The sequence below is a fragment of the Nothobranchius furzeri genome, chromosome 7 (assembly GCF_043380555.1).
Source record: "Nothobranchius furzeri strain GRZ-AD chromosome 7, NfurGRZ-RIMD1, whole genome shotgun sequence".
Classification (NCBI taxonomy): Eukaryota; Metazoa; Chordata; class Actinopteri; order Cyprinodontiformes; family Nothobranchiidae; genus Nothobranchius; species Nothobranchius furzeri.
In genome coordinates this window covers 69,424,030-69,442,952 of record NC_091747.1, presented here as the reverse complement: position 1 = coordinate 69,442,952, position 18,923 = coordinate 69,424,030, and the positions used below count along the sequence as shown (strand labels likewise).

General features: G+C 43.2%; 2 protein-coding genes across 2 annotated transcripts in view; both read right to left on the bottom strand.

The window, feature by feature from the left end:
- Nucleotides 1-7,076: 7,076 nt before the first annotated feature.
- On the bottom strand, nt 7,077-9,089 carry LOC139070777 (gastrula zinc finger protein XlCGF57.1-like). Its single transcript, XM_070553666.1, has one exon. The coding sequence runs from the start codon at nt 9,087-9,089 to the stop codon at nt 8,031-8,033; it is 1,059 nt and encodes a 352-aa protein (XP_070409767.1). The 3' UTR covers nt 7,077-8,030.
- Nucleotides 9,090-9,181: 92 nt separating this feature from the next.
- LOC139061573 (gastrula zinc finger protein XlCGF7.1-like) overlaps nt 9,182-18,923 on the bottom strand; it is a 10,575-nt gene continuing 833 nt past the window's right edge. Inside the window, exons 1-2 of the mRNA XM_070553667.1 lie at nt 18,153-18,923; nt 9,182-9,816 (exon numbers count right to left, since the gene is read on the bottom strand). The exon at nt 18,153-18,923 is cut by the window's right edge and continues 833 nt beyond it. Coding sequence (XP_070409768.1) covers nt 9,182-9,816; nt 18,153-18,360 — 843 coding nt within the window. The 5' untranslated portion in view covers nt 18,361-18,923. The remainder of the gene's footprint in view (nt 9,817-18,152) is intronic.

The window sequence follows — 18,923 nt, the reverse complement described above, 5'->3', positions numbered from 1 at the left end:
ACCCTCGTTTGGCTCCAGGCCAGTGCGCCACTCAGATAAACAAACAGGGAGGTACGTCCCCGGTGCATCTTGGGCGATCGTGAACGAACGGAAGGACAAAAGATTCTGGCGATCATAGGAGATGGTAGTGTAGGAGCCAAAATGGCTTCTTCACACCTGGAGGCAGATTTTGCCGCCTCATCTGCTGCATTGTTGCCTCTGATGACATCACAGTTACCCTTGCGGTGCGCAGGGCACTTTACAATGGCCAGTTTCGATGGAAGCATCATTGCTGAGATCAGCTCGTTGATCTGCTTTCCATGAAGGATGGGTGTACCATCCGTCTTCTTAAAACCTCTTTGTCTCCACACACTTCCAAACAGGTGACAAACACCATGGGCGTATGCAGAGTCAGTGTAAATAGTTGCTACCTGGCCACTTGCCAACTTGCAAGCTTCGGTCAGGGCTTTGAGTTCCGCTAGCTGCGCAGAACAGGGTTGGTTACACTTTTCAGCTTTTACTGTTTCAAATCTGTCATCTACTTTTTCCACAACAGCAAACGCTGCATGGTTTCCTAAGTAGTCTCTAAAACATGAACCATCAACAAAATAGGTGACATCAGATTGGTCGAAAGGGGTAGATTCCAAATCAGGCCTTAGCTTAGTGTATCTAGATACCTCGGCTATGCAGCAATGTGGTTCTCCTTCAAACTCAAAGGGAACACTGTTAGCAGGGTTTGCTGCGGTACACCTCTTTATGACAACGTCAGGATATGTCAGTAGTGGCATATACTGCAGGCATCTTGCTTGGTTTAACACAAACTTCCCTCGGTTGATTAGTTCAGATATTTTGTGATGTGTGTAGATGGTCACAGGATATCCCATTGTTATCACTGAGGCTTTCTCATAAGCATAATGCAAAGCAGCCAATCCTTGATAACAAGGGGGCCATCCCTGTGCCACATTGTCAAGTTTTGCACTGTAGTACGCAATAGGTTGTTTCCGACGTCCACTGCATGTGTCCTGCATTAACACTGCAGAGGCATACATGTCATGTCTGTTTGCGACGTACAGCAAAAATGGTTTTGTGTAGTCAGGTGTTGCTAAACTTGGCGCAGTTTGCATGTCTTGTTTGATGGTTTCAAAAGCTATCTTAGCTTCATTTGTCCATTTTAGAGTCGATTTTAAAGACTCACTTCCAGCATCTTTAATCAGTGCCCTAAGTGGTGCGGTTTTTTCAGCATAGTTTTCAATCCACTCGGAGTTGAAACCAGTCATTCCCAGAAATGTCATCATTTGTCCAACAGTTTGTGGTTGTGGAGCTTTGCTCACACCTTCCACGTGTTCTGGTGAGATGGCGACAGTCCCATGGGAGATTACTCTCCCTAGGTACTCTACCTGTGGTTGGCAGTACTGAAGCTTTGTTAGAGAGGCTTTGTGTCCTCCCCGAGCTAACTTCTGTAGGACTTTAATGGAGTCACGATGACAATCATCGATTGTTCGTGCGCAAATCAGTAGGTCATCAACATACTGAATCACAGTGCTGTTCACCTCGATGCCTTCGAGGCTCTGTTTCAAAATCTGATTAAAGATGTGTGGACTGTGTTTTAGCCCTTGTGGTAGCCTTCTGTACGTGAGCTGTCTCCCACGAAACGTGAAAGCAAAAAGATATTGTGATTCTTTGGCCAATGGGATGCTAAAAAATGCTGAACACAGATCAATTACCGTGAAGTATTTAGCTTCCCCATCAATGTTACTCAGTAATGTGCTTGGGTTTGGCACATCTGCGTCAAAGTCAGTGATCACTTCATTTACAGCTCTTAAATCATGTACCAGTCGGTACTTGAGCTTGTCTGCTTTTAGCACTGGCAGAATTGGAGTGTTACATGTGCTATAGGTTTCTTTTAGTACTCCTGCTTGAATTAGACCTTCAATAGTTGCATTTATACCCTCTTCTGCTTCTGGCTTTAGTGGGTATTGGGGTCGATAAGGCAGTCTTGCATTTGGCTTCAATTCCACTTGAACTGGAGTTGCCGATGTTACCAGTCCAACATCCGTGTCATGTTTAGACCATAGCTGGTCTGGAACTTGTTTTAGCATGTTGGCTTTCAACTTGTTTTGAACTGTTTCTGATTCTGCTACACCTTGCATGTGTTTTTTGTTTGCGACTGTTACAACCTGTGGTTTTGACATCATGGTGCCGCCGCAGAGAATTTTAATCATTTCTGCATTTTTTGTAGTATAGATTAGCGGGTTATCTGTTTTCTGCCACTCTGTTTTAGTTGCTGTTAACATCATTGGTCCAAGATCTCTTGACCCAAAGCCTTTGTTTACCATTAAGGTAATGTGTGGTGCTGATTCTGGCACAGTGTGCCATTTTTCAATAAATGGGTTTTCTTCCACATTCACAGCTGCACCTTGCTGTCCTATCACGATGTATTGTGACACTAGCCTAACGTGCAAGTCTTTTGTTTCTTTGTCCCATTTTTCTTCAAAGATTCTACTGCATGATGGATCATAAGTCATTGTGCAGTGATAGTCACTGAACGGTGCAGTAGCTTCTGGAATTTGAGCTTCAATAAATTTTTCCCACTGTTGAAACATCTCTGAGACTGGCTTGTTAATGTCACCAAGCCAGTAGACCTTAGCGTATTCTGTCTGAGCAGTCATTTGAAAGTTTATTCCAGAGCTATCTACATAAATTCCTTCTGGTGTGCACCAGATTTTTGTTTTTAGTTTACACAATGCATCTCTTCCTAGTAGATTAACTGGAGTTTGGTCTGAAATCAGAATTGGAATTACGATTTCACTGTCATCAACTGCTAGTCTTACTGGAGCTGTTAAGGGGTTTATTTGTTTTGTTCCCGAGAACCCTGTTGTCTTTACGCTTTTCTCAGACATGGGGAGATGAGTTGCATAATTTGATTTTATGCATGAGTAGGTTGCCCCAGTATCTACTAACATTGGGACCGATTTGCCTTCTATTTTAACATTGATCACTGGTTCTTTATTGGCGTTAGCTATTAAAATTGGTAGTTGCTCCTCCCCCCCAGGGCCCTCCGGGCATCCCTAGAATCCTTGTTGTGCTGCCCATGGATTAACTGGACCTCCTCTTCCCCGGTTTGGTCGTGTTCCACGACCACGCCCAGACCATTCAGGGTTTGGAATTGGATTCGGACAGTCTCGATACAGGTGACCCATCTGGCCACACCCCCAACATGAACCTGGAAGTGGGGGTCGGTTCTGCTGCACCCAGCCTTGTCGGGTTGGGTAGCGATTGGGGAAACGATTTGGAAATCGTCTCTGTGGTCCGGGCTGCTGTCTACCATACTGGTTTGGGTAGACATTGATAACCGGTTGAGATGGAGTTTGAGGCGGGGCCACAGCTGTCTGCAATGCTTGAGTTTGACTGTCACTCTTGCTGTCACTTTTCTCCACTGCCGCCTGGGTCTTCGCCTTGTGCTGGAGATCATTTATGTGCAACTGCGTGAGTTTTCTCTGAGCGCACTTTTCTTGCTCAATCATTTTGTTATTGTCTTTCCGATAGCGGTCCACTGCGTGGACTACATGGTCTCTGAACTGCACATGTGGCATTGAGTCCAGTCCCACAACATCCTCCAGTTTGTCTCGCACAGGAGTCGGGAGAGCAGAAATCAGGGATGTTCGGAACAGAGAAGTCATTATCGGCGTCCCCTCAGGACCCTCCTCCGTCTCCAGCTTCCACCGTCTGAGCTGCCTGTCAACAAATGACGCAGGACTCTCAGTCTCTGAAAGTGGCTCACCTTTCAAAGCTTTGGGGTCAATCCTGTTGGGATATGCTGCTCTTAGTATGTTCCAGAGTGCATTTCTGTATGTGTTAAACTCCGTGCCGTCAGCCATTGGGTCCAGCATCCATTGGACTCCATTGGATGCTAGCAATGTTCCCATAGCTGATGTCCCAACAACTCGAGCCAAAATAGCTTTGAGATCTCCAAGGGCAAGCATTAGCCCAGTTGTCTCCTGTTCGAAGGCCCCAATCCACCTTCCCGCGCCATCTTGAATGTGGGGCAGCCGTGAAACCAAACCAGTGAGGTCGAGGCTCTGCCAGGGAATATAATTAGCTCTTGTGCCCTTAATTAAAATTGGGTACTGACCATTATTAGTGTATCGAATAGGTGGTTTTAAGTCATGTCTGGGTCTCAGCTCACGGCTTTCGCTGCTAGGACCTGGTTTTTCCTTCTCCTGAGTCAGACCTGTATTTGGGTCACCACGCTCTGGTGAGTGAATGCCTGGTTTGTAAAAAGGCTTGAAATTTTTCTCCTTGCTTGTGCTAGTGGTGTTCTCACTAACCTCATCTGAATGTGTGCCTGTGATGTGATTTAAGGATTTCCGCAGGCCTTCAGATATGTCCTGTATAATTTGGTCAACATCGTTTAGCTCATCATGTACATCCTCATCCTTGTTCTCAAGGTCAATCCAGTATGAGTTAGCCTTCGGTTGCCTTTTCAAAAAATCCTTATGTTCTGCAAAACAATCAATCTCCCTTCGTCCTTCTTCCCTTACCGCTCGACGTTCTGTACTGCAATATTTTGGATGCGTTCCACGAGGTGGAGTTGTTTGTTCGAATTCTCTTTCCTCACTTCCTTTTGCATGCTTTTCTTTGCCAGGTGCTTCATCTGATTGCTGTGATGTTGTTAATTTTAAAATTGCATTGTCAACATCTAAACCCTTAGGACCTTTGTCGAATGTGTCGCGCAAATCAAAATCTCCCGTAATTGTAACGGTTCCCAAAAGGGGATACAGGCCCTCTTCTGATGGGGCCTTCACTTCCTTCTGGGGTTTGTCCACTTTGTCTTTCATTTTAAGGATGGCCTGTTTAAAATTCTGTCTGTAAATCTTTCCTTCATTCCTGAATAAATCCAGGATCTGAATTTCCTTTTCTCTTTTCTGCTGTCTTTTCTTGGACCCATCTGCTTTATGATCCTGAATTCTCAATTCCAAATTATCGCACGCCACTACGTCAAAAGTGCCTTCAGATGGCCACGGATTGCATAGTTTTCTCGTCCGTTTTGACCACTTCTCTGACATGTGCTTTATCTCTTTTGCTAAAGTAGGATTCTTTGCTCCCAAAATTCCTGCTGGCGTGACAGACATTTTGAAGTTTCACAGACACTATTATTCCTTTGATTAGTTGACTAGTTTGTTTATTTATAATCTCCTGAAAATAACACAAGAATTGAAAGTTGAAACAGATACTGGTGACATATGATGCTGTGGTCTTGAGTAATCTGTTATTGCTCTGTTTACACAAATGTTGAACAATTTATCTTCTTATTGTAAATGCCTTAAAATCAAATCTCTTCTGATGTAACACTAAAGTAAAGTTAGTTCAAAAGCTTTAGTTATTGTTGAAAGAAAAACTTAATGCCTGAAAGTTTTTATAGGTGAACCTTTTAAATCTGGATTCAATATGTATTATTTTCCCTTTTTTTCTTTTTTTTTTTTTTTTTTCCTCAGCAGCTGTGCAGTGGCAGGCTAAAAATAGCCTTATGCTGAATCTCAAGCTTGTGTGTGAGCAAAACTCAGCCCACAGGGTGGGGTTTCTCTACGCCCTCTGGCTCACCAACCTATCCACACACAGAGGTGGAGTCAGAGGCGGGATCGCCTCTGTACTTCTGTGTCTGTGCGTGTGTATGGAGAGGACAGCTTGTAGGTGGAGCTTTGCGCTTCTGGACTGGCCCCTCTGCTCAGTCTAAACTTGGGTCTGACAGCTCAGGGTGTCTACGGAGAAACGAACACGCTGACGACACCCAAGAGCATTCAGCCTTCAGATTTTAGCAACTCTCATACAGCTTTATAACATCACAACACAGGAAAAAGTCAACCACAAGAGAGACCGAATCAGCAGAAGAAGAATCAGCTTCTCTCCAGTTCATCCAAGCAACAGCCCAAACAAGATCAGAGTATTTGACCTTTCACGAGTAAAACAACCACACACAGCAAAGCTTTCACACTTGCATAGAGATAAGAAAAACACACTTCAAAGCAATTTGACACCGAAGCATCATTTTATGCCACACACTCAACACGCATAAACATTATTATTTATTTATTAATCATAATCTATATTTCTCATATTTCACATTACCCAGCTGGTAAAAATAGTTATCATGCTTGTGCACTTCAGCATATATTTTTATTTATATATATGTCACTCTAAAACTAATTATTTTAACTTCTGGTTTTCTGTTTAAAGACTAATCAGAACAAGATCACAGACTTTGAAATTTGTATAACATTAAACATCAAAATATAGCACTGCAGTGAACAATATTGATCTGTATTACTCCTTTGTTTTTCTTTTTTCCTCTAATTCTCTGGCGCCTGACACACCTTCTCAACTCACGCACCCACTTCTCAACTCGCACACACTCTTATCTCCTCCACACACACACGCTTATCTCACACGCCTGTCCCACCCACAAAACTTCTCTCACAAACACACTCACACAAACAAACAATTTCTGAGCTCTAGAGTTGTTTACAGCCACTTTGCTGCAAACTCTGACGTCAAACATATCTTTGCCAAAAACTCATGAAATTTACCAATCCCCGAGGATTCAACCGAATTACTGGCAAGCTTATCTGTCACAACTTCAGCGCTTTTTCTCAGATCCCAATCTTATCCCGGCCTCACCGGGGCATACTGGATCTCAATTGTCGACCTATTACTTGTCCTCCCTGGACTTTTTTTTTATCAGCTGTCAAATTCTATTCCAATTCTCGCTGTCCCAGCTTTTAATTTGTCACTTTAAACTTTGTCCGTCATCAAAATGACTCAGCTGACTTCACACATGTGTGAATAATTTCACCGCTGCTCTGGACAAATGCCTCTTCTTGTTATTATAACTTCTAATTTATGAGAAGGGCATGTTTTTTCTCTCAGACCAGTTCTCAGTCCACGGAATAACTCCAAAATTGAACAAAAACTGTTCTTACCTAGGGCCCAGAAGTTTATTCCGTGGGCTGCGAAACGATCCGAAGAGCACACCTCTACTTCCCGCTTCGTGGTCGCCAAATGTGGTTCTTTTTCCTTATCAAAAACAAGAAGGAGACAGGTTTTGTCCAAACTCAGCGGGGGGCATTTATTTACACAACTCATCCATACATCACCAACACTTCACAGGGGACAGCGTCCAGCTTCGATCTAACCACCTCGGCTGGAGATCCTTCTGCAAAAGCCCACTCCCCTACACCACGCAGCATCAGTTATACTATTCAACCCCCACCTCCCTTTTGATTCTGAGAAATGATGGGGTGCTACTTCCACATCCTAATATGGTCAAAAGTAGTTGAAACTTACATAAGCTGGGCAGATCAACATGTTTTTGGAGCATGTACTCAGCAGCTGGGCTGCCTGATAACCGGCTGGCATTGATAAGCAACATGTCAACATGCAGTACACAAAACACTGCTTTTAGCTCCTACAGTAGCAGGGACACTACTGAAGAGGATCGCAGACAGGAGCAAGGTGGAAAAGAGGAGGTTAGTGGAGAAAAGTTTGAAAAAGTGGCCAGTGACTGCGGCTAAGGCAAGCACAGGCACCATCTTGTTGCCGACAGTGGGTTATGTACTACAACCATCATGGGCTCGTTGTCTTGTCTGTTTCTTAAATACAGGAGGGTATAACAGTTTTTTCTTGATCTTTAAGTAATGTTTTTTTGTATTCAGAATTCATGAATGAACATCTCAAATGTTTGGTTAAGATCTGAGTTTAAAAAACAAAGGAGATTTGAAAAAGAAAATCAAAAGAAGAGGTGGCTCAAGGGCCGAGTACGGACTTGATCAACGACAGTAGAGCAGAGGTACAAGACTAATATTAAGGTTGTAAAAAAACTAAATAGTAATTTTGGAAGTACAGTTAAATAAATCCCTCGAGTCTTGTGTGGATGCTCGTATGTCTCTTTAAATGTGTCTTTCGGCTAAATCTTTGTCCACAGAGCTTACAGGCAAAAGGTTTCTCTTCTGTGTGGACTTTCAAGTGTGTGTTTAAACTATTTTTGGGCTAAATCTTTATCTATAGAGCTCACAGGCAAAAGGCTTCTCTCCTGTGTGGATTTTCATGTGGTCGTTTAAATGATCTTTACGGCTAAATCTTTGACCACAGAGCTCACAGGCAAAAGGTTTCTCTCCTGTGTGGACTCTCATGTGTTTGTTTAAATTATTTTTATGGCTAAATCTTTGACCACAGAGCTCACAGGCAAAAGGCTTCTCTCCTGTGTGGACTTTCATGTGATCATTTAAATTTGCCTTTTGGGTACATCTGTATCCACAGAGCTCACAGGCAAAAGGTTTCTCTCTTGTATGGACTCTCATGTGGTCGTTTAAACTATGTTTTCGGCTAAATCTTTGTCCACAGAGCTCACAGGCAAAAGGTTTCTCTCCTGTGTGGACTCTCATGTGTTTGTTTAAATTATTTTTATGGCTGCATCTTTGTCCACAGAGCTCACAGGCAAAAGGTTTCTCTCCTGTGTGGACTTTCATGTGGTCGTTTAAATGATCTTTACGCCTAAATCTTTGACCACAGAGCTCACAGGCAAAAGGTTTCTCCCCTGTGTGGACTTTCATATGGACATTTAAACTATTTTTATGGCTAAATCTTTGACCACAAAGCTCACAAGCAAAAGGCTTCTCTCCTGTGTGGACTTTCATGTGATCGTTTAAATTATTTTTATGGCTAAATCTTTGTCCACAGAGCTCACAGGCAAAAGGTTTCTCTCCTGTGTGGACTTTCATGTGATCGTTTAAATTTGCCTTTTGGGTACATCTGTATCCACAGAGCTCACAGGCAAAAGGTTTGTCTCCTGTGTGGACTCTCATGTGTTTGTTTAAATTATTTTTATGGCTAAATCTTTTTCCACAGAGCTCACAGGCAAAAGGTTTCTCTCCTGTGTGGACTTTCATGTGGCCGTTTAAATGATCTTTACGGTTAAATCTTTGACCACAGAGCTCACAGGCAAAAGGTTTCTCTCCTGTGTGGACTCTCATGTGGACGTTTAAACTATTTTTGTGGCTAAATCTTTGACCACAGAGCTCACAAGCAAAAGGCTTCTCTCCTGTGTGGACTTTCATGTGATTGTTTAAATTTGCCTTTTGGGTACATCTGTATCCACAGAGCTCACAGGCAAAAGGCTTATCTCCTGTGTGGACTCTTATGTGTGTGTTTAAACTTTTTTATGGCCAAATCTTTGTCCACAGAGGTCACACGCAATAGGCTTCTGCCCGGTGTGGCCTTTCATATGATGGGTTAAACTGGGCTTTTGGCTAAATCTTTTCCCACAGGCATCACAACTAAATGATTTCGGTTGTTTCTGGACTTTTCTGCATGAGCCTCCATGTTGCTTCTCTTTCACACATTTTGTAGTAACCGAACACTCTGAAGACTTTACTGCTGAATGACTTGTCACTCTCACATGTTTCTGAAGAGACCACTTGTGGAGGAACTGTATACCACACACAGGGCAGCTAAATGATTTGTTGACTGTCTTAATATCTGACTCCGAAGACTTGTTCTCATTACAGCCATGGTCTCTGTTTCCAGTTTCAGGTCCAGAGTATGAACGCTCAGAGTCTAGATTCAAATCATCTTCATCTTCTCCACCAACTTCAATCTCTGAAGAATCTGATGTATTTTCATTAGGGTCCAGATCTAGGTTCTTGCTAGTTTCTGCTCCTCCACCAACTTTTGCTGTCATCAGCCCAGCCAAGCTGCTGGTTGGGACACCTCCGTCTTTCATTTGATGGTTGTGGAAATGTAAGAGCAGAGGTTTCTCATCCATCTCCCCTCTATTCCTTGAATCTGCAGTAAACCAAGCAGAAATATATCAAATAAAAATATTTAGTAAAAAGAGAAGACAAAATACCTAGGGGTGTTTTTGCAATCAGTAATATAAATAACCAATGTTGGTAAACACATTACTATTTATAGTAATGCATTGCTTTTACAAATAACTATGAATCTAATGAGTTGCTTTTAAGTCCAGACATCACTATGTGATTGGTAGAAGGAAAAAAAACGCTATCTGCAAATTCTAATTAACGCCTCTCAGAGCCGGTAAAACCAGCCGTCCGTCGCTGCTACTGTGGAGCCTAGAGATACCCTGACAGCAGCATCGAGTCGGCCCCTCCCTTCCTTTCCCTAACACTGAAAGCGCGCAGCGGCAAAAATGTAAATAAACATATCTGCCGAACCTTTACTCCGTGAGAGTGCTGTAAAGTTTGTATCCTACAACAAAATCACGGCGCGGAGGAAGCTCATTAAAATGCGTCAAAACAGCAAATGTAATACGTGTTATAAGAAGAAACTGTGGGTGGACTGAGGTGAGATTGTAAGGCTCGCTGCAGAAATAAAAACACAGAGCATCAACACTCGTCTGTAACCCATAAAATAATAATGAGCATCATGCTGCTAGATCAGCATCTTGTGATGACAGTTAGTTCTGCTCACTAGGTCAGCTGACTTTAATCCACAAGATGGGACATTTGGCACTAGAATTCCTGATAAAGAGCTAAGAGCAAGGTCATTTAAACATTTGTAGGCCAGAACCAAAATCTTAAATTGAACACAGAACTGAACTGGGATCCAATGCAGAGAAGCAACAACTGGTGTGATATGATCATGTCCACAAGTGCCAGTCAAAAGACAGGCCGCAGCATTTTGAACTAGCTGCAGCCTAGCAATACATCCATGATCAACACCCAAGTAAAGACTATTGCAGTAGTCTAAACAAAATGCATTAAATGCATTAATAAGCTTCTCAAAACGATTCCTCATCAAAAAGGACATATAAAGATTCTTTAGGTGAAAAAAGCGTACTTGAACCACATTATTGACTTGAACATCAAATTTCAGCTAAGAATCAGTCTTAACACCCAAATTAGACACAACATCCTTTGCACCATATGAGACTGAGTAACTACAGGAGCACCACTTGGTGCAAACATAATCAACTCAGTTTTAGACTCATTAATCTGGAGAAAATTACAACCCATCGCTTTAAAACGACTTTCTCGAGAACCTTAGAAAGAAATAGCAGCGTAGAAATAGGTCGATGATATCGAGACATCAAGACCGGGTTTCTTAAGAAGGGGTTTGATTACAGATCTTTTCAGACTCTTTGGAACTTCCCCACACTGCAGACTAGAGTTGACTACATTATGAACCTTATTTGAAATAGCTGGCCAAACGTTCTTAACAATAGAGGATGGAATGATGTCAAGTGCAGAGCTGGATGGTTTCATCCTTCCAACAATTTCATCCAACATATCTGGAGATACAGAGTCAAAAGAATTCTAAGTAGTTGAATCAAAACAGATATCTTCATCAATAAAACTAAATTGCTGGGGAATTTGAGCTTGAATAGTTTCAGCTTTGCCTATAAATTATGTCAGAAACCTCTCAGCAGTAGTCGAAGAGGCTTTAAGTCCACCTGCACACGAAGGATTTAAAATCTCATCCACGGTAGAAAATAGTACTCTTAGGTTATGCTCATTAGAGCTAATAATATCAGATAAAAAAAAGTGGATTTTGCTTTTTATACAGCCATTTGATAGGAACACCATGCAGACCTCATGTCTTCAAATGAGGGCTGTGACCTAGATTTCTTCCAGTTCTGCTCACATTTCCTGCATTAGGTGAAGATTCACTGTCATCCTGGACATGATCATCCTGAGCTTTACTATAAAAAACTGCTGGAAATTTCTAGTTATCTTGAAGACGTTCTACTTCTCATCCTAGAGGCTTCTTCACATTGGTTGTGAGTAGAAGGCTGTGAGTTAAGATCAGAAATAAACACACACAAATGGTCTTTCTTAATTTTCTCTTTTGAAAATGTTTTAGTCTACATAAAGGTGATGTTATTGTTCATACTGTAGAATTAAAGTCCAAGTAGGACCTGTGGTTAGTTGGCTCATTTGAAAAATGTAATGTTTTTGACCTTGAAAGAATCAGGAATTGTTAGGAACGGGAATTGAAACAGGGGAATCGTTCAAATTCAAATGATGCCCAACCCAACTTTTTGTCTGAAGTGATTAACGTAACTGCAGTAAACATTGACAGATAAAAATAGATTGTGACCAAATTTTTTTAGACCCTGCTGGGGCCACTCAGCGACGCACCCATTGACAACCCAACTCTGGTAATTGGCAGCTCCATAGTCAGAAATGTGGCATTAGAGACTCCAGCAACCATAGTCAAATGTTTACCTGGGGCCAGAGCGGGCGTCATTAAATCCTACCTGAAACTGCTGGCTAAGGATATGCGTAAATACATCAACCCCAAAATTTATTTATGATTTATTATCATTAGTCCACATTAGGGCTGAAAAGATTCCTCGAGTACCTCGAATAATTCGAGTACAAAAAATCCTCGAGTCAAATTCTCTGCCTCGAAGCTTCGTTTAATTCTTGTTTAATTAATTCATGGCTTTGCAATCGCCCGGGGTCATGTTTCACCCGGACCGAAATAAGTGACGCACATACACACTGCACTGAATGCACACGCGAGTAGTGAACGCAACTTAACTTTCTTTTAAGCCATGGCGGACAATGTGGACCCCGGTGGAGTGTGAAAAAGACAGAAAATGTCAAAGGTGTGAGACCATTTTTCACGTCGTAAGGCGGAAAACGTAGTCCAGTGTAAATACTGTAAAACGGATGTAGCCTACCACAACACCACATCCTCCATGCTGCAACCTGACCAGGAAACATCCACATGTAAATGTCACTTCTGCAAGCGGACTCAGAGCCTCTACAAGATAATGCATTTTAGCCTGTATTTCTATATATTCTGCGGACACTGTGCGACTTTTTCGTTTGTAGCACTCAGTTTCAGCTCACACCGTATGTCTGGTAGCAACACGTCAGACTTTTTACTGTGTTGTTATTGATGTCCGTTGTCCCTCAGGATTGCTGCAGGAGGACACGGGTATTTATGAGTGGGGGAGGAAAATGAAAGAAAGTAAATAAATGTTGTGTGATCAGTATAATTTGACAAAACCACGGCAAACACGCTTTCGACAATCCTTGTTAGTGAGACAAAAAAGTGTAGAAATTAAAACTAACGTGTGTTAATAGGGAAATAGCTGGCGAGCCATGTTTGCGCCGTGAGCGGTTCTGGTGCTGTTTGGGCCGCAGCCGCTCGCATTTGTTTACTGTGAGGTAAAGTTGAAGTGCCGAAGTTTTGAAAACTAATTTTGAATAAAACTTGAATAACTGGCAACTGCTTTCTCATTTCAACAGGTCTTTCATATTTTATAACATGCTATTTGATACAATGGCTTAAAAACGCAAAAGAGTAATTTATTAGAGTACTCGATTACAAAAATATTCGATAGCTGCAGCCCTAATTATCATTAACATTATTATTATTACATGACAACGTAACCTGTACCCACCTCGGCTGAAGACCCCCTGGACGCAACTACGACAGGACACAGCGAAGAAGAGACGCTGGAAAAGGAGAACTACTTCAATCACCTGCACCCAATCTCCAACCTGGTTTCATGGTCAACGGATCAGAAGGACTTTTTGGGGACAGGATCAGCTCCCTGACAGGTGGACAACCACCTCAACACGCCATGGATGGACCCAGACGTCTCCCTATTGAGAAGTTGAACTGTGCGCTTTCACGTCCCAAACTCCATTCTTGCATTCCAGACTTGGACTTCAAGAAACTCATCAACTTAAGACTGAAACCATCCTGATCAACGGATGAGAACTCGAACCTTTCCAGCCTATTCTTCAACCGGGATTCTCAGTCCACGGACAAGCCCTTTGTTGAAAAACACCTGGGGCCTCATTTGTCGAGCTTGCTTACCCACAAAACGGGGTCGGAAAACTGCGTAAGCAACTTTCCACGCAAACTTTGGGATCTATGAAAGAAAACTTAGCAGAAAAATGTGCGTAACTTTAAGTTGACTAAGGACCTGGCTTACACACATGTTGGACATGGAGAGCACCTGCAGTGCTGCTGCTGAGAAGATACAATTATGAAATTCTGCAGCATTATCACTTGTACTGCTTTGTTTTCACTCAGAACAAGACCCCCCACATGCACGCGTACACACACATGCGCGCACACTCACACACACGTTTGCGCGCACATACACACACACACACAGCCTGAAGCGCATAATACAGAATGCAGAATATCAGCAGGGGGACAGATTGAGACAAAATGTCATGCGTCTGTGACAGTGTGTGTCCTGTCACTGTGAGCCGATTGATCATGTGCCCTGGCTACTTGGCTAAGAGAGATTTCCGTTTGGCTGACTGGTTAGCACATGTGACTTTTACCCGGGAGTCTGGGGATTGAATCCCGATTGGACCATTTTTTTTATATACGCCACAGATCTCTCTGAAGAACTCACAGCATTGACGGCTTCAGCAACGCTGTGCCACTCCGTGGATTTTCTCTTATTTGTTTTGCAAAAGCACTTCCTTTCATTTCTCCACCTCACCCACAGGTACCTCAACTTCTGCTTGTGAAATAGCGCTTCCTTGATCTGCCTTGATCTACAGTCGCCATGTCATTGGTGGAGTGCTGCAACAGCCGGCTTATGTATATGCATGAGATCCACAAGGCACTTTGCATTGACTATTTACGGCAGTAAGTGGGCGTGGTGAGGGCGGGATGTGACTAAAGCCGGGCGTACACTGTGCGACTTTTTCACTTTTTTGAGCCGATTTTCCACTCGTGCGAGAATCCACGACATCGGGGCGAGTTTTGCGCCGAGCGGTCGTGTAGTGTACAGGGGGTTACGAGAGGCGATTAACACCACGTGACCAGCTGCCGATCAGCAGTCGTGAGGTCTCACGGACTTCTGGCGTGTTTAATATTTCGCTCGTCCCTCGTGAGGGTATCGCACTGTTGAAGCGGCGCTGCGAGCAGCTGCGACACAAAAAGTATCAGAAACGCTCACGGCGCATGCGCAATCCTGCATCAACGCCGCTCGCCCGCTATTTCCCAAATAACACACGCTGTTCGTTTTTGTTTCTACACGTTTTTTTTACTCACAAAGATTGTCAAGAAAGCGTGTTTGTTGTGTTCATGTCAAATTAAACTGATCACAAAACACAGATTTACTTTCTTTATTTCGTTTTCCTCATCCAACCCCCATAAATCCCTGTGTGTCCTCCTGCAGCACTCCCGAAGGTGAACAGGCAAGACAAGACAAAAAAGTCTGACGTGTTGAGTAAAAACTGCTATTTTTAGCATATTTTTAGGGCCGACGTGTTGCTACCAGACGTACAGTGTGAGCAGTCAGGTCACATGCGAGAACTGGGTCGTACAGTGTGAGCACATGACTCGTGAGATCTGCTCTGCGAGGAAGTCGTACAGTTTGAGCTGAAGCTGAACGCTGTGAGTGAAAAAGTCGCACAGTGTACGCCCGGCTTAAAGAAGAGCTATTTCACACGTCTTGAAATGAATTTACTGTGATGCAACAATTCTACAATGTATAGCAGTTCCTGTAAAGAGATTGGGAAGGATTAGCAAAACCATATAATATACAGAAAACATCAGTAGAGTTTATTGAAACATCAGATGAATTTAAAGCTACAGGTCGCACACGACTGTTTCTGTGAATGAGGAACAGGTAGTATCAATTCATGCAGCTCTAACTATGGCAGAAGCTGAGGCAAACCTCGGGTCTCATTTATCAAACATTGCGTAGAATCCTTACTAAAACCGTACTTTAGCTCAGCAAAACAAATGTACTTATGCGAAGTAGATTTGTGACCTATCAAACATGGAGTACGCACAGCTGCACACAATCTCCACTTCATAATCGGAGACTAATGAGAAAGGTTCTCAGCTGCATTTTAAGCCGGGCGTACACTGTGCGACTTTTTCACTCGCAGCGTTCAGCTTCAGCTCAAACTGTACGACTTCCTCGCAGAGCAGATCTCACGAGTCATGCGCTCACACTGTACGACCCAGTTCTCGGATGCGACCTGACTGCTCACACTGTACGTCTGGTAGCAACACGTCGGCCCTAAAAATATGCTAAAAATAGCAGTTTTTACTCAACACGTCAGACTTTTTTGTCTTGTTTTGCCTGTTGTCCTTCGGGAGAGCTGCAGGAGGACACACGGGGGTTTATGGGGGTTGGATGAGGAAAACGAAATAAAGAAAGTAAATCTGTGTTTAGTGATCAGTTTAATTTGACACGAACACGACAAACACGCTTTCTTGACAATCTTTGTGAGTAAAAAAATGTGTAGAAATAAAAACGAACAACGTGTGTTATTAGGGAAATAGCGGGCGAGCAGTGTTGATGCAGGATTGCGCATGCGCCGTGAGCGGTTCTGATACTTTTTGGGTCGCAGCTGCTCACAGCGCCACTTCAACAATGCGATACCCTCACGAGGGACGAGCGAAATATTAAACACACCAGAAGTCCGTGCGACCTCCCGACTGCTGGTCGGCAGCTGGTCACGTGGTGTTAATCGCCTCTCGTAACCCCCTGTACACTACACGACCGCTTGACGCAAAACTCGCCCCGATCTCGTGGATTCTCGAACGACTGGAAAATCGGCTCAAAAAAGTGAAAAAGTCGCACGGTGTACGCCCGGCTTTAGTTTATGATGGCGTCGATTTAACTGATTTCCATTATCTCACTTGTATCTGTAAACTGCGGTTTGATGTTATTGTCAGTTGTGTTTGCCTTATCGTGTTTTATTATTTTATTTGTTCTTTACTTTATTATTTAACTTTATTTGTTCTTTGTGTTGTTGTTTTCTTTTTGTTTGGTTATCCTGTTCGGATAAACAGGAGGGATTATGTTATGGAAATGTTATGTTTATTATTAACTGAATGTATTATTCTATGCCTGAAAGCATCCACACACGCACGCACACACACACACACACGCGCGCACGCACACGCGCACGCACACACACACACACACACACACACACACACACACACACACACACACACACACACACACACACACACACACACACACACACACACACACACACAGGGTCAGTTGCCTTGAGTTTCTGCCTGATTGCAGTTTGGTGACTTGTCTGCTGATTGTCTCTCCTCTCTCTCCAGCTGCAGGTATTGGGTTATTGATAGGGATGCACCGATCAGGTTTTTTGCTGATCACCGATACCGATATCAAAGAATGCTGATCACCGATACCGATCACGTGGATTGGCCAGAGATTTTCTACAACATTATAATGAGTGCTACAAACTACATAATCTGGGAATAAAGGAAATGTAACCTAATCTAAAATGGGCTGATCGGTCTGCTTTGATCCATTTTGAAAACTCCGATCAAAACCGATAGGGGCTCTATCGGCCGATTGGGATCAAATGCCGCTCCATCGGTGCATCCCTAGTTATTGATAAAATCCCTAACAGTCATGTAATCATTAGTTTAGAAATATACAATTAAACTAATTTTTATAAACTACATTCTTGAATCTGTCTGAATTAATAAGAAGTGTGTGTTCCTAAGGTCGTATTAAATCAAACATTCAAAGACCAATAAGATTGATCATTTATAATTAGATGGAATATCACATCTTATTGATCATTCAGTAAAAGTAACCACTTCCATCACGTTACACCATCAGCATGGCTCTACACTTCATCCTGCAGCATCTGGACTCCCTGGGTACCTACACCAGGATCCTGCCAGAAGCAGAAACAGCTGGAGTTAGCAGGTCAGATCCACGGTGTGTCAAGTCCACTCATGGAGGGAACAGGAAGGGAAACCACTGAAGAACCAGGATAAACAGACCCGAGGAAACATGGACGGAGACACGGCGCTGCCCCGTGGCCAGGCGGGAATGTGGAAACGGACCTGTGGCTATTCCAAACACAGGCGCCATCTTGTTAGCGGCCAGAAGCAGAGTATGGGTGGGATGAGGCAACAGCAGCTGCTATGTGTGGACTCTCATGTGATTTGTTTGTTTACATTTGTAGTAAACCTTTCTCCAGTCATCATGACTAAATGATTTAGGTTTCTTCTGGACTTTCCTGCACGAGTCTACATGTTGCTTCACTCTAACACATTTCTTATGAACCAAACAGCCTGAAGACCTGACTGCTGGATGACTCGTCTCCCTCACGTGTCTCTGGAGAGACCACTTGTGAAGAACTTGTTGACAGACTTACCATCTGACTCAGAAGACCTGCTCTCATTCCAGTCATCATCTTCATCTCCAGTTTCAGACCCAGAGTCTGACAGCTCAGAGTCCAGATTCACATCATCATCATCTTCATCTCCACTAACTTCAGTCTCTGAAGAATCAGATGTTTGTTCATGAGGGTTCAGATCTGGGTTCCTGCTAGTTCCTGCTCCTCCACCAGTTTCTGCTGCCATCTGGTCAGCTGAGCTGCTGGTTGGAACATCTCTGTCTTCTATTTGCTGCTGATGAAGCTGTGAGACCAGAGGTTTCTCTTCATCATCCTCACTCTTTATAGAAACAGCAGTAACAGGAGACCCGACAGCTTCAGTCTCCTCCTTCAAACAGAGATGCTCTCCCTCCAGACTGGTCCAGAGCTCCTCCTGTTCCTCCTTTATGTGGAGGTGTTCTGGGTCCTGCTGGTCCACACCAGCACTCTGTTCTTCAGGATCTTCTTCTTTAACCAGCACCAGCTGTTGAACATCTGTAGGAAACACAGACACATGATGTTACAGACCACCATACCTTTATATTTACACCACGAGTGATACCGGCTACATGATGTGGGGAAAAGGAACAAGAACATGAACTTCATTTAGATAAAAACATATTTCTACTTTAGGATCAATAAAAACTTCCATCACAATCAGCGTGTTTGTTTCTGACCAGAACTTCTAAGCCTCCTACTGTCAAGTGTTTTCTTCCACTGTGAGGTGCCGACACTTGGAAAGAGCAGACTTTGGATTTCACTCAGAACAAT

What these genes read in the sequence shown, in the direction of transcription:
- LOC139070777 (XM_070553666.1), bottom strand. Translation starts at nt 9,089, where the DNA reads ATGAAAGTCCACACAGGAGAGAAGCCTTTTGCTTGTGAGCTCTGTGGT.